General features: G+C 50.3%; 1 protein-coding gene across 1 annotated transcript in view; it reads right to left on the bottom strand.

Annotated features, from left to right (window-relative positions):
* Positions 1 to 19,156, bottom strand: part of LOC144172673 (monocarboxylate transporter 13-like) — a 59,663-nt gene extending 40,507 nt beyond the window's left edge. Inside the window, exons 1-2 of the mRNA XM_077701311.1 lie at positions 18,934 to 19,156; positions 7,394 to 7,537 (exon numbers count right to left, since the gene is read on the bottom strand). Of these exons, the coding sequence (XP_077557437.1) occupies positions 7,394 to 7,537; positions 18,934 to 19,156 (367 nt within the window). The remainder of the gene's footprint in view (positions 1 to 7,393; positions 7,538 to 18,933) is intronic.
* Between the last annotated feature and the right edge of the window lie 5,320 nt (positions 19,157 to 24,476).

Below are 24,476 nucleotides of genomic sequence, written 5' to 3'. Positions count from 1 at the left end.
CAACACCGCTAGTATGATAAACGCTATTGCGATTTGGAAAAATATAGTAGTTTCTCGTGCAAAAATGTAGGGCAAGCCTTCAACAGATAACATGATAGCCGCCAAAGCTCACAATCGAACAGTTCACCATTTCTTTTTGCGAATTTATACGCAGCGCATACGGGGCTTAAACAGTTGAAGCGTCATGAGACTGTCTGTGGGACAGAAATTAACTTCACGCACCAGAGAGAGAGAGAGAGAGAGAGAGAGAGAGAGAGAGAGAGAGAGAGAGAGAGAGAGAGAGAGAGAGAGAGAGAGAGAGAGAGAGAGACGGAGAGCAGTCAGTCTAGCAGCGATCTTAGCGTGTATACTCCGTATGGGAATGATGAAAGGTGAAGATGGATGAAAACAAGAACGCGCACAAACACCAACAGGTGAAGGAACAAAAACAGCTAAGAGGCACAGGAACGCACCCATAACACACACACGGGAGTAATTAAGTTTGAATATGACTTTCAGAGACTTTGGTCTAAGTCGAGAAGAACTGACACCAAGGCCCACATAGCAGAGTAGACGTGTCCGCCAAATAATTATGCAGCTTGTGAAAAATTTTATTGAGCGGTGAGGTACAATTCATTCTTAAAATGTTCTCGGGATGTTTGGGACCATTTATATTGTGGAAAATTAGCGCACAGTTCCTGAAGTTAGCTTGAGGGTGTCTTTTATTTTCCCCAATAGCGCAACCAGATGTTCGCGGAGTCCCTTTGCGTGCTTTGATGTGTTATTTTATCCCATTGTGACCCTACCATTTGGTAAGGGTGATTAAAAGATTGAGAGTGTTTCGCGTTGACTCAGACAGCTGTAGAAGAAAATTGTTTATCTTTTTTTTTTTTGTCATGTAGCCGTGAACTCTCGCTTCGGCGCATTTTACAGCACATTCCCCTTTCAGTCTCGCTGTCGGAGATGTAATGGCCACTGTTCGTCATGTATTTATTTCCTGCCGATGCGAAAAAAATGGTTGTACGACATCTTATCAGAGGACGAGTGTTTTAAGAAGCGGATTTCTCAAATACTCCAACAGCCATGGGCGTTGGCCGGGGGTTGCAAAAGGGGCACTTGCCCGCCACTCCACCCTTCCCTCCCCCCCCCCCCCAAGACACACTAGCACGTGACTCCTTCCCCCCCTCGCAATGCAACGGGTTTTTCCCGCTCAAGACAAAACCCCGCCGATGCCCGCGCCAATGGCTAAACTACTGGAAGGAGCACAGCCTCTGAATTTGTTTAAAAAACGATTTTCGTCGCTCGAACACGCAGTCACCTCTGATTTATTTTGGCATTGGTAAATAGAATTCTCGACAAATTCTCAGTTTTACCTGGAACAAACGTGACAGCTTTTGCCCCAGTGAATAGAGGCAGCTATTGAACCAAAAGGGCAAAGCCAGCTGGTCACTCCACGGGCACCATGGGCTGAAGGCTCCAACCACGACACTTGTTTCAAGAAGGATGCCGCCTGCCTTCGAGGAGGCGGTGCGGACTGAAGATAAAAATCTGCAACTCCAGGCTGTCCAGCGAGCCATCGTGGCGCTGGCCAGGCAAGGGGACCCCGGCGACCCGGTGACGGGGAGCGGGGAAACCTAGCCGGGTGGCTACATCTGCGGTGACGACTCCGGCCAAGTCATGAAGACCTAGCAATAGGACTTTATTCGCAGGCCCCAGTGAAGTTTTCCCAATCCAATCTTGTCTCAGTAAGACTCACTCACTCACTCACTCACTCACTCACTCACTCACTCACTCACTCACTCACTCACTCACTCACTCACTCACTCACTCACTCACTCACTCACTCACTCACTCACTCACTCACTCACTCACTCACTCACTCACTCACTCACTCACTCACTCACTCACTCACTCACTCACTCACTCACTCACTCACTCACTCACTCACTCACACTCACTCACTCACTCACTCAATGTCGGTAATCTCGCTATCATTCCCCTATGCATCCCGTTGGTTTTCTCGCTCAATTCATTTGTGGTCCAAGGTGACTTGTGCGTGTTGAATGTGTCTGTATGTCATGCTGCGCCTTCAGTTGACCCACATTGCCACGCGTAGCTGCTCTGCCCACACCCTTATTTTAGGATGTTAAGCAACCTCACACCCGTTTTTTAAGGTGCCCACAAGAACAACCTTTTAAATCCTTACACCCTTTTTTAGCCAAAACACCTTTTAAAGGTATGCGCCATGAGACAAGATTTTTGCACTCTTTTCGTCTAAAAATGGCATAGCTCGGCAAAACTGGAGGCCACTCACTCACACTGACTCAAAAAAAAATATATTTATCCTAACGCACTCACTCACACTCGCACTCGCCACTCCGCCCTCACCACGCGCACTCACTAGCACTCACGCTCGCCACTCCGTCTTTACTACTCACACTCATTCGCGCTCATGCTGGCCACTCGCCCCCACCACTCGCACTCACGTTCACGCTCACCACTCCGCCCTCACAACTCGCACTCACTTGCGCTCACGCTCACCCCTCCACCCTCACCACTCGCACTCACTCCCGCTCACGCTCTCCACTCGTCCGCACCACTCGCACTCACTCACGCTCACGTTCACCCTCCGCCCCACCACTCGCACTCACACTCGCCCCTCGGGCCTCACTACTCGCACTCACTCCCGCTCAGGCTCGCCACTCGTCCTCACCACTTGCACTCACTCGCGCTCACGCTCACCACTCGTCGTCACAACTAGCACTCACTCACGCTCACGCTCACCACTCATCCCCACTATTCACTCTCGCTCGCACTCACCACTCGCACTCATCCGCGCTCACGGTCACCACCCGCATTCGCCGCTTACACTCCCTCGCACTCGCACTCACCACTTGCAGTGGCCACTCACACTCACTCAGAATCACCACTCGCTTCCTCCACTCACACGCACGTACAAATAATTTCGGGCATGAAATACTTACTGATTTGAGCTAAAATTTACCTTTCTCGGGAATGGGGTCTCCATTTTTCCCAAGTATGCATTCGGTTATTATAAGCACATGTCTTGATATGTCACTTTGAAAGCGGTAATCGTCGCTGGATTCTTTTATGAAATGAGCAAATTCTCGCAAATTTGCCTGAAGCCATTCATCATAACTTTTTATTATTGTCTCTGCTATTTCGCTCAGATTCTACAAAAGAAAATAAACACTGAAAATTTTCACAGCGGAGGCAAATATAAAAGAAATAGTCCAGTTCGGAAGAAAAGCTTAGAAAAGCTGTTGCCATCTGTCAAAATACTGGCTAGCGCACGTAAATATTCCCATCTCGAAGCGCGCTATCCGCTCCACTAAAATTGCGCAATCAATTTGCTCTGGACACCCCTCCAAACAGTTTATTTCAAGAGTAATCCCAGGTGAAAAGGGCGCATAGCGACAGTGTCCAGCAAAACACCGCCACGAAAAGATTGAAAACGGCAAGCAAGGTGGAGGAAGGCTACTGGAGAGTTTGGCCTTGAGCGCTTGGAAGAGACAAGGCGAGGGAGAGAGGCGGCACCGCGTGGTCGCGCCAAATCGGCTCCGCCTGACTTTAGCGCGGGCGTCCTCATGGAGACGAGTTGCCCTCTCTTTCTGGCCCGCGGGACGCGCACACGTGACCAGTTTTAGGCTCCGCCCCTCGGTGAGGATCGCGCGCGGATGCTCCGGGAACGAAAATGCGTCCGCATGTTTTCGATTGGCGGCGGCGGCCCTCCGCAGGGAATGGAACCTGTTTTTCGCACATAGGCCGGGCCGGGCACTGAGTCTGGCAGCGCGTGGTCATTGCGGCCACGTGGTTTTATGTCGAAGCGGGTGGAAGGGCGGCTTTTCGACGTGGTGTGGTCGACACGTGGTGAAGTGACAGGTGCGGGCACCGCTTGGAATATCGCTATTACTGCAGGTGCTGTTGTCGGGAAAACAGGGAGAAGAGCGCCTTGGCGTTTGTGGGCGCAATGAGCGAACGAAATCAGGGCAAAAAAAAAAACCGGTCCCGCAGGGTGCCACGCCGAGAATCCCCTCGCTTCCTCCGCGCTGTCGTCTGCTAGTCACTCCGCGTAGCTCCGCACGTGTGGATGCGCCGCAAAGCCGGAGATTCCGGTCACGTGCTGTTGACGTCACATATCCGTCCGCCTCCGCGCGCCTCCGCATCCGTCGTGTGAATCCCGCTTAAACGGCGCCAGCCTGCCGCAGAGCAAAACCGCAGCTTGATCCTAAACTACACCCTCACGCGCCCGCACCGGGCACCAAAACAAGTTCACTTCGAAAGTTTATACGAAATAACGGGGAGAATAAGTCATCGGACACACACACGCACACGCACGCTCGCACGCACACAAGAGCACGCATGCACACGCACGCACACAAGCACGAACACGCACTCAACACACACGAACACATACACGAGCACACGCACAGAAACGCACATGCGCGCACACACACACCAACGCACTTGAACACGCGCACGCACACAACTCGCAAGCACGCGCACACGCACGCAGACCCACTCACGTGAACACGCACACGCACGCACTCATTCACTCACTCACCCACTTACAAATTACGCTATCCCACTGCCGAGGACACTTACTATTTGCCACACCACTCAGGGGTCACAGTACCCCTATGCCATCGGCACGCGGACGACGACGAAGTCCGTATGAAAGCGAGGATCATAACAGAGCGCCGCCATAACAAGTAGTGACAAATACTGATACGTTTATTACGCCAATGCCTCGAAAATGAGCTACTGCTTCCACAACACGCAACTCGCCCATCCGAACCGTTTCGCTATCCTGATATGCGAATCTGTAAAAATCTGCGATACCTTTTCAAACGATTACGGGCACTCACAATTTGCGCTTCAGAACAGCCGGCCATTTGACAGCTGCAGCAAGCCGGCCAATTATGTACACCAAGTACTACGGCACTAGATCACGGTGCTTCCTAATGCCTCCATCGCAGCGCTCAGCGGTAGGGAAGTGCAATCACTTTATTGCGATGACATTACCGACACTAATTCCAACACAAAACGCTGCGAGCCAGAAACATCATTCGGCAAGATGTGCGTGCAACAGCCCCTCAATGAGTCATGACAGTGAGTGTATCAGCGCATGATGGCGCCAGACGTCCATCCAAATCGTATTACTCAATGAACAGGTCACTGGAGAGTTGGTTCCACGGTGCCTTAATTTTAAAGGGGAGTAGCCATATTCCCGAAGCTAAAGGCAGTCGTTTTATTAACTAGTGGCTATGCGTACGAGTGGATATCGCCAGCAGCAATTACCGCAGAAAGCGGCTCCTGCGACGAATGCCAACAGCGAGTGATGCTCACCGCGGTAAGCCCCGCACATCGCGCAAGAAGCGCGCGTTCGCTCGCCACTCATGAGTGGTGAGCGGAGCGCGCCGCGAGTGGTGAGTGGGACTCACCGCGAGTGGAACTCGCACTCGCGAGTGGCGAGCGGAGCTCGCCGCGAGTGGAACTCTCACTCGCGAGTGGTGAGTGGGGCTCACCGCGAGTGCAACTCGCACTCGCGAGTGGTGAGTGGGGCTCAACGCGATTGGAACTCGCACTCGCGAGTGGTGAGTGGGGTTCACCGCGAGCGGCTTTCGCACTCGCGAGTGCTGAGCGTGGCTCGCCGCGAGTGGAACTCGCACTCACGAGTGGCGAGTTCCACTCACTGTTAGTGGCGCTCGCACTCGCGAGTGCTGAGCGTGGCTCGCCGCGAGTGGAACTCGCACTCGCGAGTGGTGAACGGGGCTCACCGTGAGTGGCGCTCGCACTCACTCGCACTCGCACTCGCCAGGCCAAAACGACGATGAGGCTCACTCACCACTCACTCATGAGTGGTGAGTGGGGGGTGTGTGAGTGCACTCATGAGTTAGTTTTCCGACCTATGAAATAGTGTTGTAAAGTTTAGTTCTTGTTTAATTCTCGTAGTTCTTGTGCCCGTCCGTGCAAAAAATCTCACTGAACTTGCTGTGCTTAATCGTAGTTGTGGACTGCTGTACCCGTGGACTGATCTGAACAGTAGTTATGTTTTTTGGTCCGTTTGTTTTACCTTTATATGAGAACATTGTAAATAGTGTTTGTGGTGACCCGTGGAGCACCTAGCTACAGCGGGTCATTGTATTATTTTTTAAATAAATTCTCTTTTCATCATTGTAGCTCTGGCGGCCTCATGCCATGTGAGCATGGCCAATAGTGACCGCATCTATACAGCCTTGCAATGTTAGTCATCTGCTGCGCGAAAATTTGCTTACCGGAACAACTGTTCTTCCCTGGAAGATCGAACGCCGCGTTGTGTGCGCGTGAGCGTGTCCGTGCGTATGCGTGTGTGTGCGTGTGCGTGGACTTGCATGTGCATGCGTGCGCGTTGCTTTGCGGGGAACCTCTTTTGCAGATTGGCTGTGACACATTCCCTCTCGACTGACGTATAAAGGCAGCTCGATACCGTAGGCGCCTAAGTTCGTGGTCGGCGCTATTTCTTTGCTGCGTCTCCTTACACGCTTGTCATGTTAAAGGTACCATGAAGACAAGATACAACTATCGTTTGGAAACTTGCTAAACGCTATTCGGATTCAAAAAATGTTTTCATTTGAAAAAATTACAAACATCGAAAAACTTTGAAGTTTTACGCTACTAAACACCAGCAGTGAGGTTAAAGGGGGAAATAGTAATAACAGAGTTATCGGTGTGTTATAACTCCTTGTTAACATTCAAGTTATACAACCAAACGAATCTAGATGCTCCGCTAAACCGCACACGCCTTTTGGCGGTGGCTTTGGTGACAGCCGCCACTGTCGTGCAGACCGCTCCCTGTGACGGCATAAGGGTTTGCGGTTTGGCGAGAAAGAGGCTTGTGGATCGTCACTACTTCATCTGTTTCCCCTAATATCTGAACTAATCAGCTAAAATTGAAGTTAACATTAAATCGCTTTTATTGAGACAAACCAGCCTTTTTAATGTACGCACTAAACTTGCATTTTGTCTTCATAGTAGCTTTTAACTACAAAATAGTTATTTTCGAAATTGGTTAACAGTTTTAATTATTGCATGAGCCGGTTCGCGAGAAATTTTGTAAACGAGTTTCGGGCTTGATTTTGCCGAACCGAAACTGCGCCGCAACAAAATGAAGTCACTTGAACCTGAACCGGAACCGAAACTGCGCCGTAACAAAATGAAGTCACTTTAACCTGAACCGGAACCGAATCGGCGTTTTTTTCGCTTCAACACCCTGAAAGCTGAACGACAAAAAAAAAAATCCAGGTGCTAAATATGAAATCCGCCTGAATGAATTGGTCATACTGTGTTTATTCTTCATGCTGAAACATTTCGAAATGGGCCTACATGTGTCTCCATCGGTAAAACGGCTCACCGTAAACAGCACCAAGGGCAACGCTCATCCATGTGATGCTTGGCGCGAAGGCAGCGCACACCAGACCCACGCAGGCGACGCTTGCCGCGATTAGCGCCACTGAGTAGATGGAGATCTTAGTCAGCAGCAGCGAAACCAGGAAACCTGGAATTCAGTCACGACATGCACTCAAACAGATTACGTCGAAGTTTTGCGGCTGATGATATAGCCGCTGTGAAAGAGGCATGATAAGGCTCTTTTTTTGTTGTTCCAGTTGCTCAGCCGAAACGCCTTACGTTCATTATCAGCAGTGTTCCTAAAAAGTATTTCTGCTGCTACACTATTCTAAATAAACATTCTTTTCTAACACTCTCAACCTCAGCAACTATCAGCAAAAAGTCACGTGAAGTAACGTCCTCATTCTAGGCTGTAAGCTGACCAAATCTATTCGAGCACCTTTCGAATGACCTCATGCCATTCCGGGTCGGTCGAAACATTGGAGCGTAAAGGTGGAACTTCTTCAGTTGCCGGTTTTGGTTCCTTTTGTGTGCTCTCTTTGGAAGAATACAGAAGAGGAACCAAAGAGGAACCAACGAGTTCGCTAGCAGGAAGAACATGTCTGTTCTTCCGGCTGGCGAACTTTAAACACACGATTCCATGCTCAGGTGTTTGAATGAATAGTGCACGTGCAATACGTAGAATATTCGTGCCCTCTTCGTGCACTGTATTTGGCAAAAGCAATGGTATTAATGCATATCCGTATCTTAGCAAATGCAAGTGTATAAAAGTAAGAGTGAGTACAAGTGCACAGCGGTAGAACTCCTTTCCCGGAGGAAATCACGTGCCGTGTAAAAATTGAAAAATTGGGCCCATCTTCCCACGAGGGGGGACTCGAGTAAATGCGTCGCGTAGGGGCTGGGTGTCATGCAGGGGTCAAGTCAAGCGAAAGTCAAGCAATTGACTGAAAGACGCGCTTGACTGATTTCCGCACCGCGCTCCTCCGCTTTATATACCTGCCACGCGCGTTCGAGGGAGAGGAGCATGGGGAGAGACGCGCATGCGCACACTTCCGTATACATGCACTCGACCTATCACGTGTACTGCACGCCGCTAGGACGTCTCTATCACGCAGCTGGCACGCCGCTAGCACGCCGCTATCACGTTCACACCTGTTACTCAGCACGCCGAGCGCGGGGTACAGGTGCGCATGCGCGCGCAGACGCGCTCCTCACGCACCGCTGCACCTGTTGTTGAGAGCGAGGGGGGTACGGGGGAGAGACGCGCACCTGCGCCTCGCCGCGACGCGCATGCGCAGTGAGCGTGTGGACGCCGCCGCCGACGGTCGAGGGACATCGTGCGACTAAGAGACGCTCCGCGTTTAAAAAATTGGTGTGCCCGCGGTATTCGAACCTGTAACACCAGACCATGCAAAATCCCAGCCCTGTGTGTCAGCTGCTAACTTTACGGTCGCTGTTCCCTTACCGCTGCTACACTAGCTACAAGATGTTCGCATCTCATCATGTGTCGAATATATTTTTATTTGAGCACTCCTGGTAACTTTTAACCTGAGCAGTTCTTGATTTGCAGTAAGCCATTTTTGAGTTCACAACGTTAGCTGATTAACAGTCACTGATTCGCTTTGCAGCAAAAGAAAAATTCAGAGTCACGTGTGTTACCTGCGAAAGTATGCGTGTTTGTCAGTATCTTGACGTCGCAGCCAAGGAGAATGTGTGAATCGGCCGTGACCCTCTAACCGCAGTTGTCATCGCCATTAGCCTACCCCCTTGAGCGAGCAAAAAGTTATAACAGAGCAAAGAACCGGTTCCGGTACAACCTCCGCATACACACAACCAGTTTTGCCCCTTCCGCGCACGCGCAGTTACGCCGGTCGTCGGCTATCGGGTACCGTACCGGGACCGGTTCTCCGCTATGCTAAAACTCTAGTTTTAGTTTTAGCATATCGTTACGGTGTTTGCGTTACCGTTTACCGTGTTACCGGAAGCCGCTGGCGACGGTGAAGCCTGTGCCGGTAAGTTACCGTTCGCGATAACTCTCGCGCTGTGCACTCACACGGTAAACGGTAACGCAAACACGGTACCGATATGCTAAAACTGCCTAATGTTGTAGGCCTATGTTCAGCCTTAACGTTAGGTAACCTTAACGTGCCAACCAACGTCAAACACAATGTACGCCAAGCTGCTGGTACAGGTGATGACGCTGGACCTCAAAGCGTAATGTTGGGCCAAACGTCGGTCCGCTGCATACACACTCGGCACGTCAGGCTACACAGACCTTCGTTCGCAGCCACATGATGTGTTGCAACAAATCGGGACGTCAGGCCGGTGCATGCCCGCCTTCACAGCCAGTGGGGTCTCCGGTGCCATCAATTTTTGTACCATATCGTCATCTCGCCGTCCCCGCATTTTCGTACAACGGGTCATATAGCGCTTCCATGTTATAAAAGCAAAATAGCTATGTGTTCCACCGACAGTGACCCCCTCTGAGCAATAAGAGTGCCTATATTGTTGGTTGATTAAATGCCGGTATCGATTACAATTTCTCACCACCTAATTTGACGTCGGTGATAGGGGTAATTCGCTGAAGTGCTCTTAAATTTTGTACAAGAGCAGTTGTACCCCCATACATACCACAAGCTCCTCCCACTGAAAGTTAATTGGAGAAGCCTAAAAAAGTACATTGCAGTGGCAATTCAGCAGTTAGGTTTAGAAACAGTTGCTTCGGGGCAAAATGTGTAGGTATTTCTGCTCTGGAGAATTTAATGCGAATGTTTCTTCGTGACAAATTAAATTAAATTAAATATTTCAATCCTCAATGTTTTGGAATTAAATTACAAGGTTTTATCATGCAACCTGGTTTGCAATTTTCATGCATTTCACTCCCTTATTTATCACAACTATTCTTATTGTTTGCGGCTTATTCGATTGCACCATCACGGAGGGAAGTAATACTGACAACGGGCATTGAACTTTTTTCCTGGGCGCAGTCTAAAAAATTGTCTCCAATCCACGCTGTGAAGGTGATCGGAAAGCAAAGCTTTAAACTACACCAACAACAATTGCCCATGCGACGTCACTTGAATTCACACACGTGGCTCTACAAAGAGCGAAACCAGAGATTCAGCCAGTCGTTACCCGGAATTCGCGGGAGCCGCAGCCAGAACGCAGCAGCGTTGGCCACGGCCGGGCTAGAGAGGCGACGCCGCCGCTGTAGCCCGGCTGTGCATCGGCAGAAAGAAAACAGGGAGGAGCGTCTTTCGAAGGGTGAGAGAGCGGAACCTAGCCATCCTGATGGGCTAGCTTAGAGATACACCACCGCGCGACACAAGAGCAGAAACCGAAACAATTCAGCATGCGAGCTTAGTGATTCGCATTTATGCCGAATAAAACTACTTAGTTTAGTAAGTTCGAGAATGGCGAGAAAGCTCATGAAACTTTCATAATCGCTATTTATCAGAACTAGTTGCTACTTTCGCCTTTTGTAGTACCTCTTAAAACACAACTGAATTGGTAATCACCACTTTAGAAAACGGAGTCCCATTCGTGGCAAGCAGTGCGCAATAGGTAGCGTTTCTCTAGTGGCCAGATGTCTGTATGTGGTCTCTGCATTTTGTTTTCGCGCCCTGCAAACCAATGTTTAACGTATCTTCGCCGTACGACCATTAAATTCCGTCGGGTCCGGGTTACCCAGGAGGTGCTGTCGAACAAATTAATCGAGCCGTGCGAAGGATGCGCGCATTGGACGCGAGGCTGCGCCAAAACAGGCCGAAAACAACCGTCGCTAAAGCAGATGACAAAGCCGTACCGCCGACGCGCCCGCCGGCGAGCATGCAGGCACCTCCGCGCGGGGAACGCTGGGTAAATTCGCCGCGCAATCTACAGTGTGCTCCATGAGTGAAACCCTCCGTCCCCCCGCCACCTCCGTCGCCGCCTCTACCGCCGCCTCCGCCGCGTTGGGAGTTTATAGTCCCGCACCCCGTGAAAGAACCGTTGGCTGTTGGCCGGTAGAGGTAGAAAGCTTTGCTTTAAAAACCAGTAATGTGATTATGTTAAATTTTCTTGGCGCAAGGGCGTCAAGGCAATAAAACGTCAGTACTGTGAAGGTGACTTATCTGAGTAGGAATGTGAAATGCGACTCTGGTGAAAATTGCTATATAAAAAGGTCACGATTGTCAAAACTGGGGTATAGGGCCAGGTTAGAGCCTATCTCCTTTTCACATGCATATACTACAGGTACCTCAGGCCACTGTCCTTGCAGTATCGCAAGGCTCAAGCGGGAAATGGCGACTATAGGCTCTTGGGTGATATGAGACATATCTTTAAAAATCTGCATCTGATAGATGCTCAAAACATGACTAAAAGAGAAGATCAGCTTATAGAATAAAGACAGTAATGGAAGCTGGGGTACCATCTGTGTGTATAGTTCTGGAAGTGGTGTTTTCATCGTTGTTCAAGTAGTTTACATTCAACGAACTCATGTAGCGCTGTAAGCACCCCTCCACATCGTGAGCAGCGTGGCTGATCTAACCCTTTTTTTAACACTCCGTGAGGAGATCCTCGGAGCCTTTCACGACGAGCCGTCCTCCGGTCATCTCGGCTTCTGCCGCATTTTGGCGCGTTTGCGCCTCAAGTATTACTGGCCGAAGCTGACTGAGAGCATGAAACGGTATGTTAGAACCTGTCGTGACTGTCAGAGGCGCAAGACTCAACCGACAAAACCAGCGGGATTTCTGCACCCCATCGATCCCCCAGAAGTGCCCTTTCAACAAGTGGAAATGGACCTTTTGGGTCTTTTTCCTCTGTCCTCGTATGGCAACAAGTGGATCATTGTTGCTACTGGTTACTTGACTCATTATTGTGAGACCAAAGCTATTTCCCGGTGCACTGCCACAGAGGTTGCGAACTTCTTCGTTGAAAACATAGAAGTTCGCCATGGTGCCCCGACGGTAGTCATAACCGACAGAGGAACTGCTTCCACTGCGCACCTGCTTGACGAAGTCCTGAAGCTTAGCTGCACCAGCCACCGCAAAACAACTGCGCATCACCCTCAGTCTGATGCACTTACAGAACGGTTGAACAAGACAATAGCAGATATGCTTTCAATGTACGTAGACATAGACCACCGTAACTGGGATGTAATCCTTCCATATGTGACGTTCGCCTACAATACAGCGGCACAAGAAACTACGCACTTTTCCCCTTTCCGTTTAGTATATTGTCGGGATGGCATCACAATGCTGGACTCGATGCTGCTTCCTGAAGGGTGCGCCGATGTCGCTTATGGTGCTGAATAAATCGTTCAACGCGCAAAAGCATCATGCCAGCTAGCACGTCAGCGCATTCGACACCAGCAAACCCGTGATGCGCGGCAGTACAACCTCTGGCACAGAGAAGTCACTTACCGGCCAGGAGAACAAGCGTGGGTGTGGACCCCGGTTCGTCGACGAGGCCACTCCGAGAAGTTATTGCGACGGTACTTCGGACCATACACAGTCTTGAACCGGATGAGTGACGTGAATTATGAGGTTATTCCTGAAGGAACAGTGCGTTCCCCACAGGCCCCTATGCGAGCTGAGGTTGTCCATGTTGCACGGATGAAGCCTTATCACGCTCGTTGAACTCAATCTCGGACAACTGTGGTGTTGCGTAAAACTGTCATTTCTCTTGTTTTTCCGTCTAGAGCACCTGCTGGTAAAGCATCGGGACGATGCCTTTCAGGGGAGGGGGTAATGCTGCAGTGCTGGCGTCGTGCGAGCCCGGGGCTCGCACGATGACAGGGACGGCGTTGACGGCGGCTTCCCTGTTACAATCCCCCCATCTGGGTATGCGCCACAGCGCCTGTAAGAAAATGACTGGCTAGAAGACTCGTACGTGCTGTTCTCCAGCCGCGCCTACTCTACCAGGCACAATTTCACAGACTTACCATGCAACAATGGGCGCAACTTGAGACTATAAACAGAGAAGCCATGCGCACTATCACGGCACTTCCTGGTCTTACCCCGATACCCATCTTACAGGAACACGCCCAGCTCAATACTATGTCGGAGCTTATAAACCAGCGTGAAGAAAGAAGGAAGCTCAAGCGTTTGTATATTCCAGTGGTCGCAGCTCTTCATTCACATTTTTGTCATGCGTCCCCCGTCACTTCAACCTCAGACGATCTTCCACCGTGGCGGTACACGACAATGACAACGAATAAGACGACGAAGCTTCGTCGCCGTGACCAGCCAGCGCCAACCTCCGATACTACAGTCCCTTAAGGTCACTGCGTACTGTACACAGACGCAGCTCTTCTGCCGGATGGAGGACGGACTGCTTTCGTCAGTGCCCCGCACCCGGAAATCAAAGGCTCGCGCTGTTACGCTACCGACACTCCGGACGCGCTGCTACTGGAGCCCCAGGCTGTACATGACGCAGTCAATGCTGCAAGTGCACTCCATAACATCACGGAGGTGCATGTATGCACAGACTCGCTCAGTGCTGTGAAGCATCTGAAGCAAGTAAAGAATACACCTCTGATCTGCCAGCAGATTCACAGCCTCCACAGAACATCAGAGCTAGCGATCAGTATACATTGGGTACAGGGGCACGGTCAGAATATACTGAATCAATTAGCGGACCATATTTCCCACTCTTCTCCCCCCCCCCCCCCCCCCCCCCCCCGAATCCTCCTCTAGCCCCCTTCCTTGTGATCCGCGCTCCCGTCTTTTAGCCCGGAAATCTCTCCTGAGAAGGGACACACTTGCCCTAATTCCCCCGTGTGTCTGCTCCCTGCGCCCTAATCTTTCCCGGGTGGAGGAAGTTTCTCTCAGGAGGCTTCGGGCTGGGGTGGCCCTCACACCTTCAGTCACTTGGACTTGGGGGCACTCACAAGACGACCCAGGAACGTGTCCCAAGTGTCCGTCTCCGGCGGTTGAAGCTGACGCCAAGCATCTTTGGTAAACGTGCGCGGGAAGCCCCTTCGGAGGAAGCCCCTTCGGAGGAGGGCGGAGGAAGCCCCTTCGCCGGAGTCGTCCGCGATGCATCTCGGGATTGCGCTCCGGCGCACCGTCGACTCTCTTGGTGCGCGGCGGTGCAACCAAAAATTGCCCCGCGACGGTGCGCCCCGGTTTATCGAGGACGGACGGTGCACACCGGTGCGGTTTATCGAGGAGGAAAAGGCGCACCGGTGTGCCCCGGTGTGCACCGGTGCGGTTAATCGAGGACGTGAAATGCTCAGCATTTAAAACAGGTGACGTCACTTCCGTGGGGCGCTCCAGCCGTCAGCGATCGGGCGAGGCTGGAGCACCCCGGGGGAAAGGATCCCCGGGGTGCAGCAGCCTTTGCCTTAAAAAAACCGCTCAAAAAAAAAAAAAAAAAAAAAGACTGACCTCACCGGGAATTGAACCCGCAACGTTCAGCGAGTGGCCGCGACGCTAGATCGAGACCACTTTGCCACCGCAAAAATGCGTTTTTTTTTCTTTACTGCCGGTAGGGGCGCAGCCAAGTAGCCCTATGGAGCCCCATCCTTTGTATCATACTATCATATGATAGTATAAAATGGTACAAACAAGAGTGTGATCACGGGAATTTTGCTTGCGCCCATGCTAAGAACAGGCGCAAATTGTTTAGCTTAATTAACGACGTTGTTGCTTTGAAACCAATTTTTATTTTCAGTAAACAAAACTATTTTTCTACAGTATATACAAGAAAAACAAATTTTAAGTAAAGAAAAGTGTGCGCAAGTTGCTTTTCTTTCAATACAATTAGACATTTATACTAATTACTGCGTTCCATTGGTACATTTTTACTTATTTCCAACTTCTACATGAGCAGTTTGGTATCTCATTGCGGGTGACGTCCTGAGTGTCTTCCGCTTTCTTTTACCACACCATCGGATTGACGATCACGGTTATTCAAATGATTTAAGATGTACCGGGGTTGTTAATGATAATTGTGAGTTTGAACCTGATGACCCGCCTGGGCGCCGTGTGACACTGTCGGCTGTGGCATAATATGTGGGAGGCCTCACGAGGCCTCGTATCCGAAAGCAAAGTAAGATTCAACACACAAGTGTCAACTGGAGTTGCGGTAGGTTCATGAAAGGTATGCTTGTGGACCTCAATCCTATGTATGTTAAAGGGTCAATAGAGTGATTAGTAAACATTGCCGGATTAATCTCGCGATGTTAATGCGAACACATTTTTTCGCTAGTAATAGGCCTTATGCAAGATCTGCTGCCCTCTCGCGGCCACCGCGAGCGCGACCGCCATGTTCAAGGGCTCAACTGGAAAGCGGAGCATCGAACTGCAGCGAGTTCCCGGCGATCTATCGTTTCCTGTCATCCAGGATGCCTACATACTGTTTTGTGCCATGTTGCACACAAAGTGGAAACAAGGATGCTCAAGGGGCAAAGGTAAGAATGCTAGAAGTCAAAGTAATAATGTTTATTGCGTGTCGCGCGCGAGTGTGTGCGTGCCGCGCGTGCGTGACGCGCGCGCAGCGAATCGTATCCGTGTAAAATTCGTTCATGTAACAACGACAACAACAAATTATGTCCGTGTGATATGAAAGGGGTTACCAAAGAACTGCCTGCTTGTCTCAATATGCCAGAATTACCTCGCGCTAACGCAGCGGCGATTGCGGACTATACTACTTCGGTGATCGGCGCGAACGCGACCTCGCGCTAACGCAGCGGCGATTGCGGACTAGTACTTCAGTGATCGGCGCGAACGCGCCGATCACCACAACTGTCTTTAAGACTGCCATCAGGTGGTAACAATAACCTGATGCCCCAGCCGGACAACTGCACTTACCTAGCTCCACTTCGCAGGCCATCGTGAAGGTTAGGTTGACAGTGTACGGGTCTGAATTCTTTTTCCGGCTCCGGTAGCCGGCACAACGCACAGCAACAGCAGGACCAGCGACACTGAAACCAAACCGACCAACCAACAGACCCGTGAAATTCAATACAGGCACAGAAACATTACCTGTTCAAGGACTAGACTAGTGCTTACAGATAAGAGAAGGGGAGAAAGCCGTCATTTAGACCTAAATTTGAATACGGTGTGACGTGGCCTTTAATGCAGAAGACCCTTGGGAATAAACAGGACGGCTGGTAGTTGAAGCATTTATGACGATTATAAAAATAATCCAAGATGATTTACGTAGTGTGCAACTAGAGCACCATGGTCTTTGACCATGTTAGAGACTACAGTACCTGCTCTGCATAACAAGAGAGTCCTTAAACACTCCATAAGTAGTAGACACGTTAACAAGCGTGGGTAAAATAAATTAACAGAGTCTTCACACAGACAAAATAAATGAAACGAGCGCCACAAGCAAAGGGGACGAAAATATGACAGCCTTTTTAATGACCCTCGCACAAACAATGCGCTTGCGCATGATGCGTTCAGGTGTGCTTTCACGCGACAGAAAGCGCAACCCGCAGTCCATAGCGTTAGTCCTATAAAAATTAATCACCAACTGTGTTCGATCATTTGTAATCTGCACATTCATTATCGTGGCAAGAATTCCTTAGTATTTATTTTTCATTCAAAACGCTTCCGTCAATCGAAAATTTACTCTGCACCGGGCTGCAGCATTTTAAAAACGGGATTTTTTTTTGCAAGCGACCCAGGATTGCTGTTACAAAAACAAGCGCAAAGTTGAATCGCGGAAGAGCGAGCATTCGTCAATATTTTTTCGCTTTCATAAGGACGATTTACCGCACTGTTTGCTGCAAAACACGATACCCCAGCGCTACTTGAACAAACAAGAGCCGTGAGCCAAATATTTATTGCATAAAAAAAGAAACGCACAAGAAGTGAAACGGAACACGCGTGTTGCGGCGCTGCCCGAGCGACTGATTTTTCAAAACTTCGATTTGCGTGCGGCACCATTAATGGCTCGGTAAGCTTTAGAATGTAATAAATTCTAGGCACCATTAAAGAACTTCTGCGCAAACTCAAGAGCACATACAAATAACAACAAACCAAGAGTACTTACCCGGCGCACCGTTTCGTCTTCATCGTCGGCAGGCAAACGTACGATTCGGTGGCGAACTTGTAACTGCGCTCCTGGTGCCGTTGCGATTGCGTTTTAAGTGCAATGCACTTCTTAAGCGACCCTGAACCTGCGTCCACCGGCGATGTCCGCGCACGTGGAGATGGGCGCGCGCAGCCTGGCCGCTGACATGGCACATACCCACGTGGGGGATTGGCCAGGAATCTCCTCGTCTTCCTTGGCAACGGGGGGAGATGGGCGCGCGCTGCCTGGCCGCTGACATGGCACATACCCACGTGGGGGATTGGCCAAGAATCGGGCGTGAGGAGGGCTAATGCACCTGCTTAAAGGAGTACTGACACGAAATTTCAAAGCTGAGATCCGCTCTAGCAATCAAGTACAACGACAACACAAATAGGTGTCTGTGAATAAATGCATCTTTCTTTCTTTGTAGTTGTGTGTGTGTGTGTGTGATCTCTCTTTCGCGAACATTACCGAACCGCGCAAATTCAACTCGTGCATTCGCACTTTCACATTCTTCCCCTCGGGGAAATGCGGGGAATTTTTTTGGTTGTGTGCTGAGCACAGCGGTTTTAGCAGTTGAATAAAGACTGAATTTTTTGTAACTTTCTTGTATATAAATCCTGCACTGCACTTTGAGAATATCTGAATTAAAAAAGCAGTAACTTCACACTGTCTTAGCTCCACCTCAATGAGTGGTAGTTTTGGAAGGCCGTGCCTTCAGAACAACAACGGCGTACCTCTTCCACGACTCTAGTTGCGCTCCCATCGTAATCAAACATTCTTAAAACGTTACGCAGCGTTACTGACCCCTTCTAATCATGTTTAATTGGCGGCATCGTCGTTTGCGCACTTTTTGCTCCACTCCGACGGGTAGCTGTATGGCGTGCATGCACCTTGCAGCCGGTGACAACGACCAAAGACGATCGCGCTCCTACTCGACGGCATTTGTAGGCTCCTTACAATAAACTATTAACAACTATTAGCTGCAAACGATGCTTCCCAGCTACTGCTTAGTCAACTACTTCGCCAGCTAGTGCTTGGGAGATTGGCAAAGATTGGCACGGAATCGTGGGAACACTTGCACGGAACGAGAAAGACTGCAGTGTTTGCCGTAACTGTAGCAACACTTGCTCGCAACGAGAAAGACACGTCTTAGCGTACGCCCCTCCAAGGTGATGTCCAATGATTATCTCTTCGAAAAAAATGAAAGAAGCGCACACTTATAGCAACAATGATGGAGTGCAGGTCGTTGCGGCAGCGAAGAAGAAGCAAATCGGCTTCAATCGTGCGGTTAAACCTTCAAGATGGTCATAAAGGTTGCGTACAGTTGCGCGTTAGTAGAAGCTTCCTTCGTTTTTTTTTTTTTTTTGTAAGAAGCGAATGAGAACCTCCATTCTTTCCTTTACAACCACTTACCCCTATTTACTTGGCTAGCGTGCAAAGAACCTCTGGCTCTTTTTTGCGTTTGCCAAACTCCAGTTTTTGAACGCAACCAGTGTCCAAAACAAATCACAAGCCACAATGTGATGAACTCACCTCCCAAGTTCTGGCAGAACATGATTATGCTCTCGGGCCACGAAGCCATCTCTCGGTTGATCTTGTATTCGTCCATGAAGAGAACGTACAAATAACCTGTGCTGGACTGCGCCATACAAATCAGGAAAGAGGCGCCCATCGCCACAAGCGGCACTTTCCAGCACCGGTCCTGGATGTGAGACGCTGCCAGCGTTGTACACTTTGGGCTCGTTGCAGTGGTCATTGTTGAAGTGCCACTTAACAGTCGAACGGCAACCGGGGAAGGTGATTGCGACACCTCTGGTTTTCAGGGTCTAACGGAGTGTTGTGCGCGTTTCGCAGCGCTGTTCTTTAGTGCTAAGGTGTCAGAAGCGTAGTAATATTAGCAATAGTCACGCTTTTTTACACATTGGTAGGAGGGACCGATCGGCCCAGCAACGGAAAATATTCTATGCGAAGTTCTTCCGTGCAATCGAAGCCCGAACTGATAACGAAGAAAAGGGCGTGCCTTGCCGGAACGAATGGGTCGATAAGCTGTCGATCGCTCACTGGTCTATCGCTTCAACGAACGTCCCCTGTTTCGGTCACAAAAATACGAGCGTCAATGTTAGAAAGGCGGGGACTTTCTTGCTGTGCCGCGAAATGACGTAATACTACTATCACTTGAAGCCGACGGCTTCTTCGCAAAGATAGGCTATCCTCGTGGCGTCGCGGTCAGTGATTGATTGATTGATTGCAGGGTTTAACGCGCCGACGCAACGCAGGCGATGAGGCGCGCCGTAGTGGAGGGCTCCGGATTAATTTGGACCACCTGGGGATCTTTAACGTGCGCCGAAATCTCGTACACACGGGCGTTTTTGCTTTTCGCCTCCACCAGAAAAGCCGCCGCCGCGGCCGGGAATCGAACCCGCGACCTCGTGCTCAGCAGCGCAACGCCTTAGCCACTGAGCCACCGCGGCGGGTTCGCGGTCAGTGGTCGTTGTCGTCCTGAAACTCTGCTGCTTGAGAAAAATCTTCCGCCGGCATGACTGTGGCATGCAGCTTCAGAGTGCTCGACAGCCTACTTTCCCGCAAATGCAGCACTATCCGGCATTCGCTGCCTTCCTCCGCATCGTTTGCGACAGGGCAAAGCTAGGCCAGCGGCACCATACGCTGCCTCTTGTCGTACGTGCAGCCGACTAGACGACTGTCGGGGATAGCGTTTTGAAGAGAGGTGTTTTCGTTGGTATTTATGTTGAGCTCAAGGCATGCATTGATCCTTTTGGGCATGCATTGCAATGCACCTCAGTGCAGCTTTTTTGTGCGTTTTTAAGCGAATTCCTTTATCGCTGTAAAAATTATTTTACGGCACCGCCCACAGGCTCTTTCCCTTGTAATTTATTTTCCAACGTAGCGCGATTGGCTACGCAGAGTCAAAAGCAATGCACCATATTTTTTTATTGTCAGAGTTTGGAAAAACGAGTCTTTTTATTTGAAAACGCGGAGTATAAAATTCCGAGCCGAGCAGCTGCTTCCCATATATTTGGCTCACAGAGCATGCGAATCACCCAACGTCAAAGAAAGCACAACGCACAAACCACAACGCTGTTTCGAAATACTCTCGACCTGCTAACTCGTGTAAGCCAGCGGTTTCGTACAGTTAGGTATATATGTCATACATTCAATTTCCTGCCCCTTTATTAATGCAGTGTCGTAAAAAATGTCGAGTCTAATTATTTCCTCTAATCTAAAACATAAAAAAGAAGCAAGAAGTGCCTGCGTAGCAACAGCGAATTTTTTTTTTCCTTCGGGTGATTTTCTTCGAGTGAACGTATACACCGTTGTACGCAATGTAAGCCTAGAAGGGATTGGTAACAGTGCGTTAAGACTTTACCATAGTACCCCTCTCTTAAAATGTCTTCTGAAGTTTCATATTCCAACTCCTCCCTCACGTCGAACGAGATATACAAAGCTGGCGTTTAAAGGAACTCGTCTCGCAAAGCTAAATAAACCCCCGCACGGGGCACCTTGAGCAATCTTGGTGACGGTACTGGCGATACCGCGGACCCCGAGCCCCCAAACATACGCTGGATCCAACCGTGGCAATGTGTTTATAGGTGGAGGGTTAGAAACCACGAACGGTGGCCGTCGGAGCCCAGGTCAAGCTCCGGCGGATGGGCTCCCTGTCTGTCTACCAGGCAGGGAGCTCCGGGACCTCTTTGGCTACCAGGGTAAGGTCAAAGAAGAAAGTACCCCAGTCTCCCTGCTTTTCAATGTATCATATGGCATTTTCGAAACCCCCCCCCAGACGTGATCGGCCCCCGAAAAGGGGCCGCACCGAAGTTTCCTTTCCACCCCTACCAACTATCAACGTTCCAAAACATGACAACTATCCCCGTTTTTTGGTCCTCGAATCAATAGACAAATCCAAACCCGTCTCCTCCCAATCTGTATTCCTCGTCTCCAAGTTCCTTGAAGGAATCATTGGAAAATCTTTCGAAGCGAAAAAACTACGAACAGGCGAAGTGTTGGTTGAAGTCAAGACGCAGCAGCAAGCCACAAATCTCCTGACCCAAACCCGCATGGCAGATCTGGACATCACTGTCACACCCCACCGCAGCCTCAACAGCTCGCAGGGGGTGATATCTCAGCCAGATCTGCTAAGTGAAACAGAGGCCGACCTTCTGGAAGGCCTGAAGGATCAGGGCGTAACAGCTGTCAGGAGAATCACCATCCGTCGCGACAATGTAGAAATACCAACAAAGCACGTAGTCTTAACATTCAGCAGTTCAAAACTTCCTGAGCACATCAATGCTGGTTTCATTAGGTGTGGTGTACGTCCGTACATACCTAACCCGCGCCGCTGCTACAAGTGCCAGCGGTTCGGGCACGCTACGACTTCTTGCCGCGGCAAACAGACCTGCGCAAAATGCGCCGCACACGACCACCCCACTGAAAATTGTGACTCCACCACCTTCACCTGCGCAAACTGTCAGGGGCCGCACGCGGCATGGTCCCGCAGCTGTGAGAAGTTTCACCAGGAGAAGAAGATAATTCACGTAAAAGTAACCGAGAACATCTCCTTCCCCGAGGCGCGAAAGAGGTTCGCCTCTTTCCCCCTGGGGAGGTACGCCGACGCAGCTCGCCGGGGGGCGGAGCGGCGTCTTGTTTCGGCGGGGACCCAGTACCGCGAGTCGGACTTGGTCCCGCCCCCGCCCCCCTCTGGGTTGCCTCAGGCAGCCCAACCCGCCTCCGCACCGCTCGCTGAGCCAGCAGCGGCTGTGGTGGCAACCACGTCTCGTGGGGATGCTGCTGCACCCACTGTTTCCTCCTCTCCACCGGCCCGAAGCGCCTGCGAGGGCCCGGAGGAGATGGAGCTGGAGGAAACCGCAGCAGTTCCCACCTCCGCCGCACCGCCTGTGCCACCCCTGGCGCTCCTGACGCCCTCGGCGGTCGCGGCCAAAACGAAGGGCACCGCAAAGGGTGCCCAGTCCAAGTCTAGGGGGCCCAGTCCGCTGGGCACCCCCTTGCCCTCAGATGACGACCTAGACGTCGAGCCATTCCGGCATGCACCACAGCGGAAGGAACGGGCTCCGGCGTCCAGGTCAGTAGACAAAATGAAAAAGCCCTTTCCAAGAGTACAAGCCCCGAAAGCCGACACGTAAACACACACATACTCCAGTAGATCTAAACTTCAATAATGGGAAGAGAAAATATCATACAATGGAACTGCAGAGGCCTTCTTAAAAATCTTGATGATGTTTATGAGTTACTGCATTCCAATCAGCCAAGTGTCATGTGTGTACAAGAAACACACTTAAATTCCAGACATACAAACTTTTTAAATAGTTACCAGGTATTTAGGAAGGACAGGGTTGGTGGTGGTACATCTTCCGGGGGTGTGGCCATCATTGCCCGAAAGTCCTTGGCGTGTCATTCTATCCTGTTACAGACCGTCCTTGAGGCTGTTGCCATTCGTACCATAATTTTCAATAGGCTAATAACTCTATGCTCAGTTTACATCCCTCCTGATTTCCAGCTGTTGAGCTCGGATTTCGAGGGCCTTATGGATCAGCTACCCACACCTTTCATTCTTTTAGGCGACCTCAACGCACATAACTCTCTTTGGGGCTCTGCTCGCACAGATGCCCGAGGTCGCCTTATCGAAAAATATCTAACATCTTCGGGAGCATGTCTATTCAATACAAACAAGCCTACATACCATAATATAGGACACAACAGTTATTCACACCTCGATTTGGCGATTGGCTCTGCAGTACTCTTTCCATCTCTAGAATGGGACGTTGGCACTAACCCATACGGTAGTGACCACTTCCCAACCACATTAACATACTTAGGTAAAGGCCCGAGCAGTCTATCTTCCCATAACAGGTTCAATGAAGATAGAGCGAACTGGAGTACATTTACAGAAACATCTAAACTACACCACACATCCATTGAACACCTACACGTTGAAGAAGCTACCCAACTCCTCACGGCGCACATCCTCGACGCCGCTGAGAAGTCCATTCCCCACGCCTCTGGTGCTCCGCGCAATCAGAGGAGGCCGTGGTGGAATGAGGACTGTAGGCGGGCGCGAGAGGCCCAGAACAAGGCGTGGGGTATCCTTCGACGGTACCCCACGTCGGGCAACCTTATTTTGTTCAAACGGGCCAAGGCGTTAGGAAAACGTGTGCGCCGTGAGGCAAAACGAGAGAGTTGGCGCACCTTCCTTACATCTATTAACTCGTACACAGACACACACAAAGTCTGGACACGAATACGAAAACTAAAAGGACAACAGACACACAGCCTGCCCCTGGTTAGTACAACAGGGGACACACTGGAAGACCAGGCTAACACACTTGCACAACACTTTCAACACGTTTCCAGCTCTGCACACTACACAAACACTTTCCTGAGACATAAAACCACTTGTGAAAAGAAGTCCTTACATGATAATAACAGGTCAAAATCTGGTTACAACTCTGAATTTACTCTTTATGAGCTGAAGGCTGCCCTGAGCACATGTAAACCTTCAGCTCCAGGCGCAGATCAGATTACATACACAATGATACAACACCTACACCCAGATACTCTTGAAACACTCCTACACTTATACAACAACATATGGCTTTCGGGGCACATTCCGAAATCTTGGAGGGAGGCTATTGTAGTGGCGTTCTTGAAGGAGGGTAAGGACCCGTCTTCTCCCGCCAGTTACCGACCCATCGCCCTCACAAGCTGCCTGTGCAAGCTTCTCGAGAAGATGATTAACAGGAGACTCGTGTACTTCTTAGAATATAATGGTCTTCTCGAGAGCTGCCAGGCCGGCTTCAGGGTGGGGCGATCCACAAACGACCAACTCGTCGCCCTTGAGTCGTATATAAAGGATGCCTTTGTCCACAGACAGTTTTGTGCTACGGTCTTTTTTGATCTCGAGAAAGCCTACGATACCGCTTGGCGATACGGGATACTTTGCGACCTAAAAGCCTTCGGTGTGTCGGGAAATATGTTTAATACACTTCGTAGCTACCTGGCGGAGCGAACCTTTCGTGTGAGAGTTGGCACTGCCCTTTCAAATG

Source organism: Haemaphysalis longicornis, unplaced genomic scaffold (assembly GCF_048455015.1).
Source record: "Haemaphysalis longicornis isolate Haplotype H1 unplaced genomic scaffold, Haemaphysalis longicornis Haplotype H1 scaffold_25, whole genome shotgun sequence".
Lineage (NCBI taxonomy): Eukaryota > Metazoa > Arthropoda > Arachnida > Ixodida > Ixodidae > Haemaphysalis > Haemaphysalis longicornis.
The sequence above is the reverse complement of the archived record's forward strand: the minus strand, read 5'-3'. Positions and strand labels throughout refer to the sequence as shown.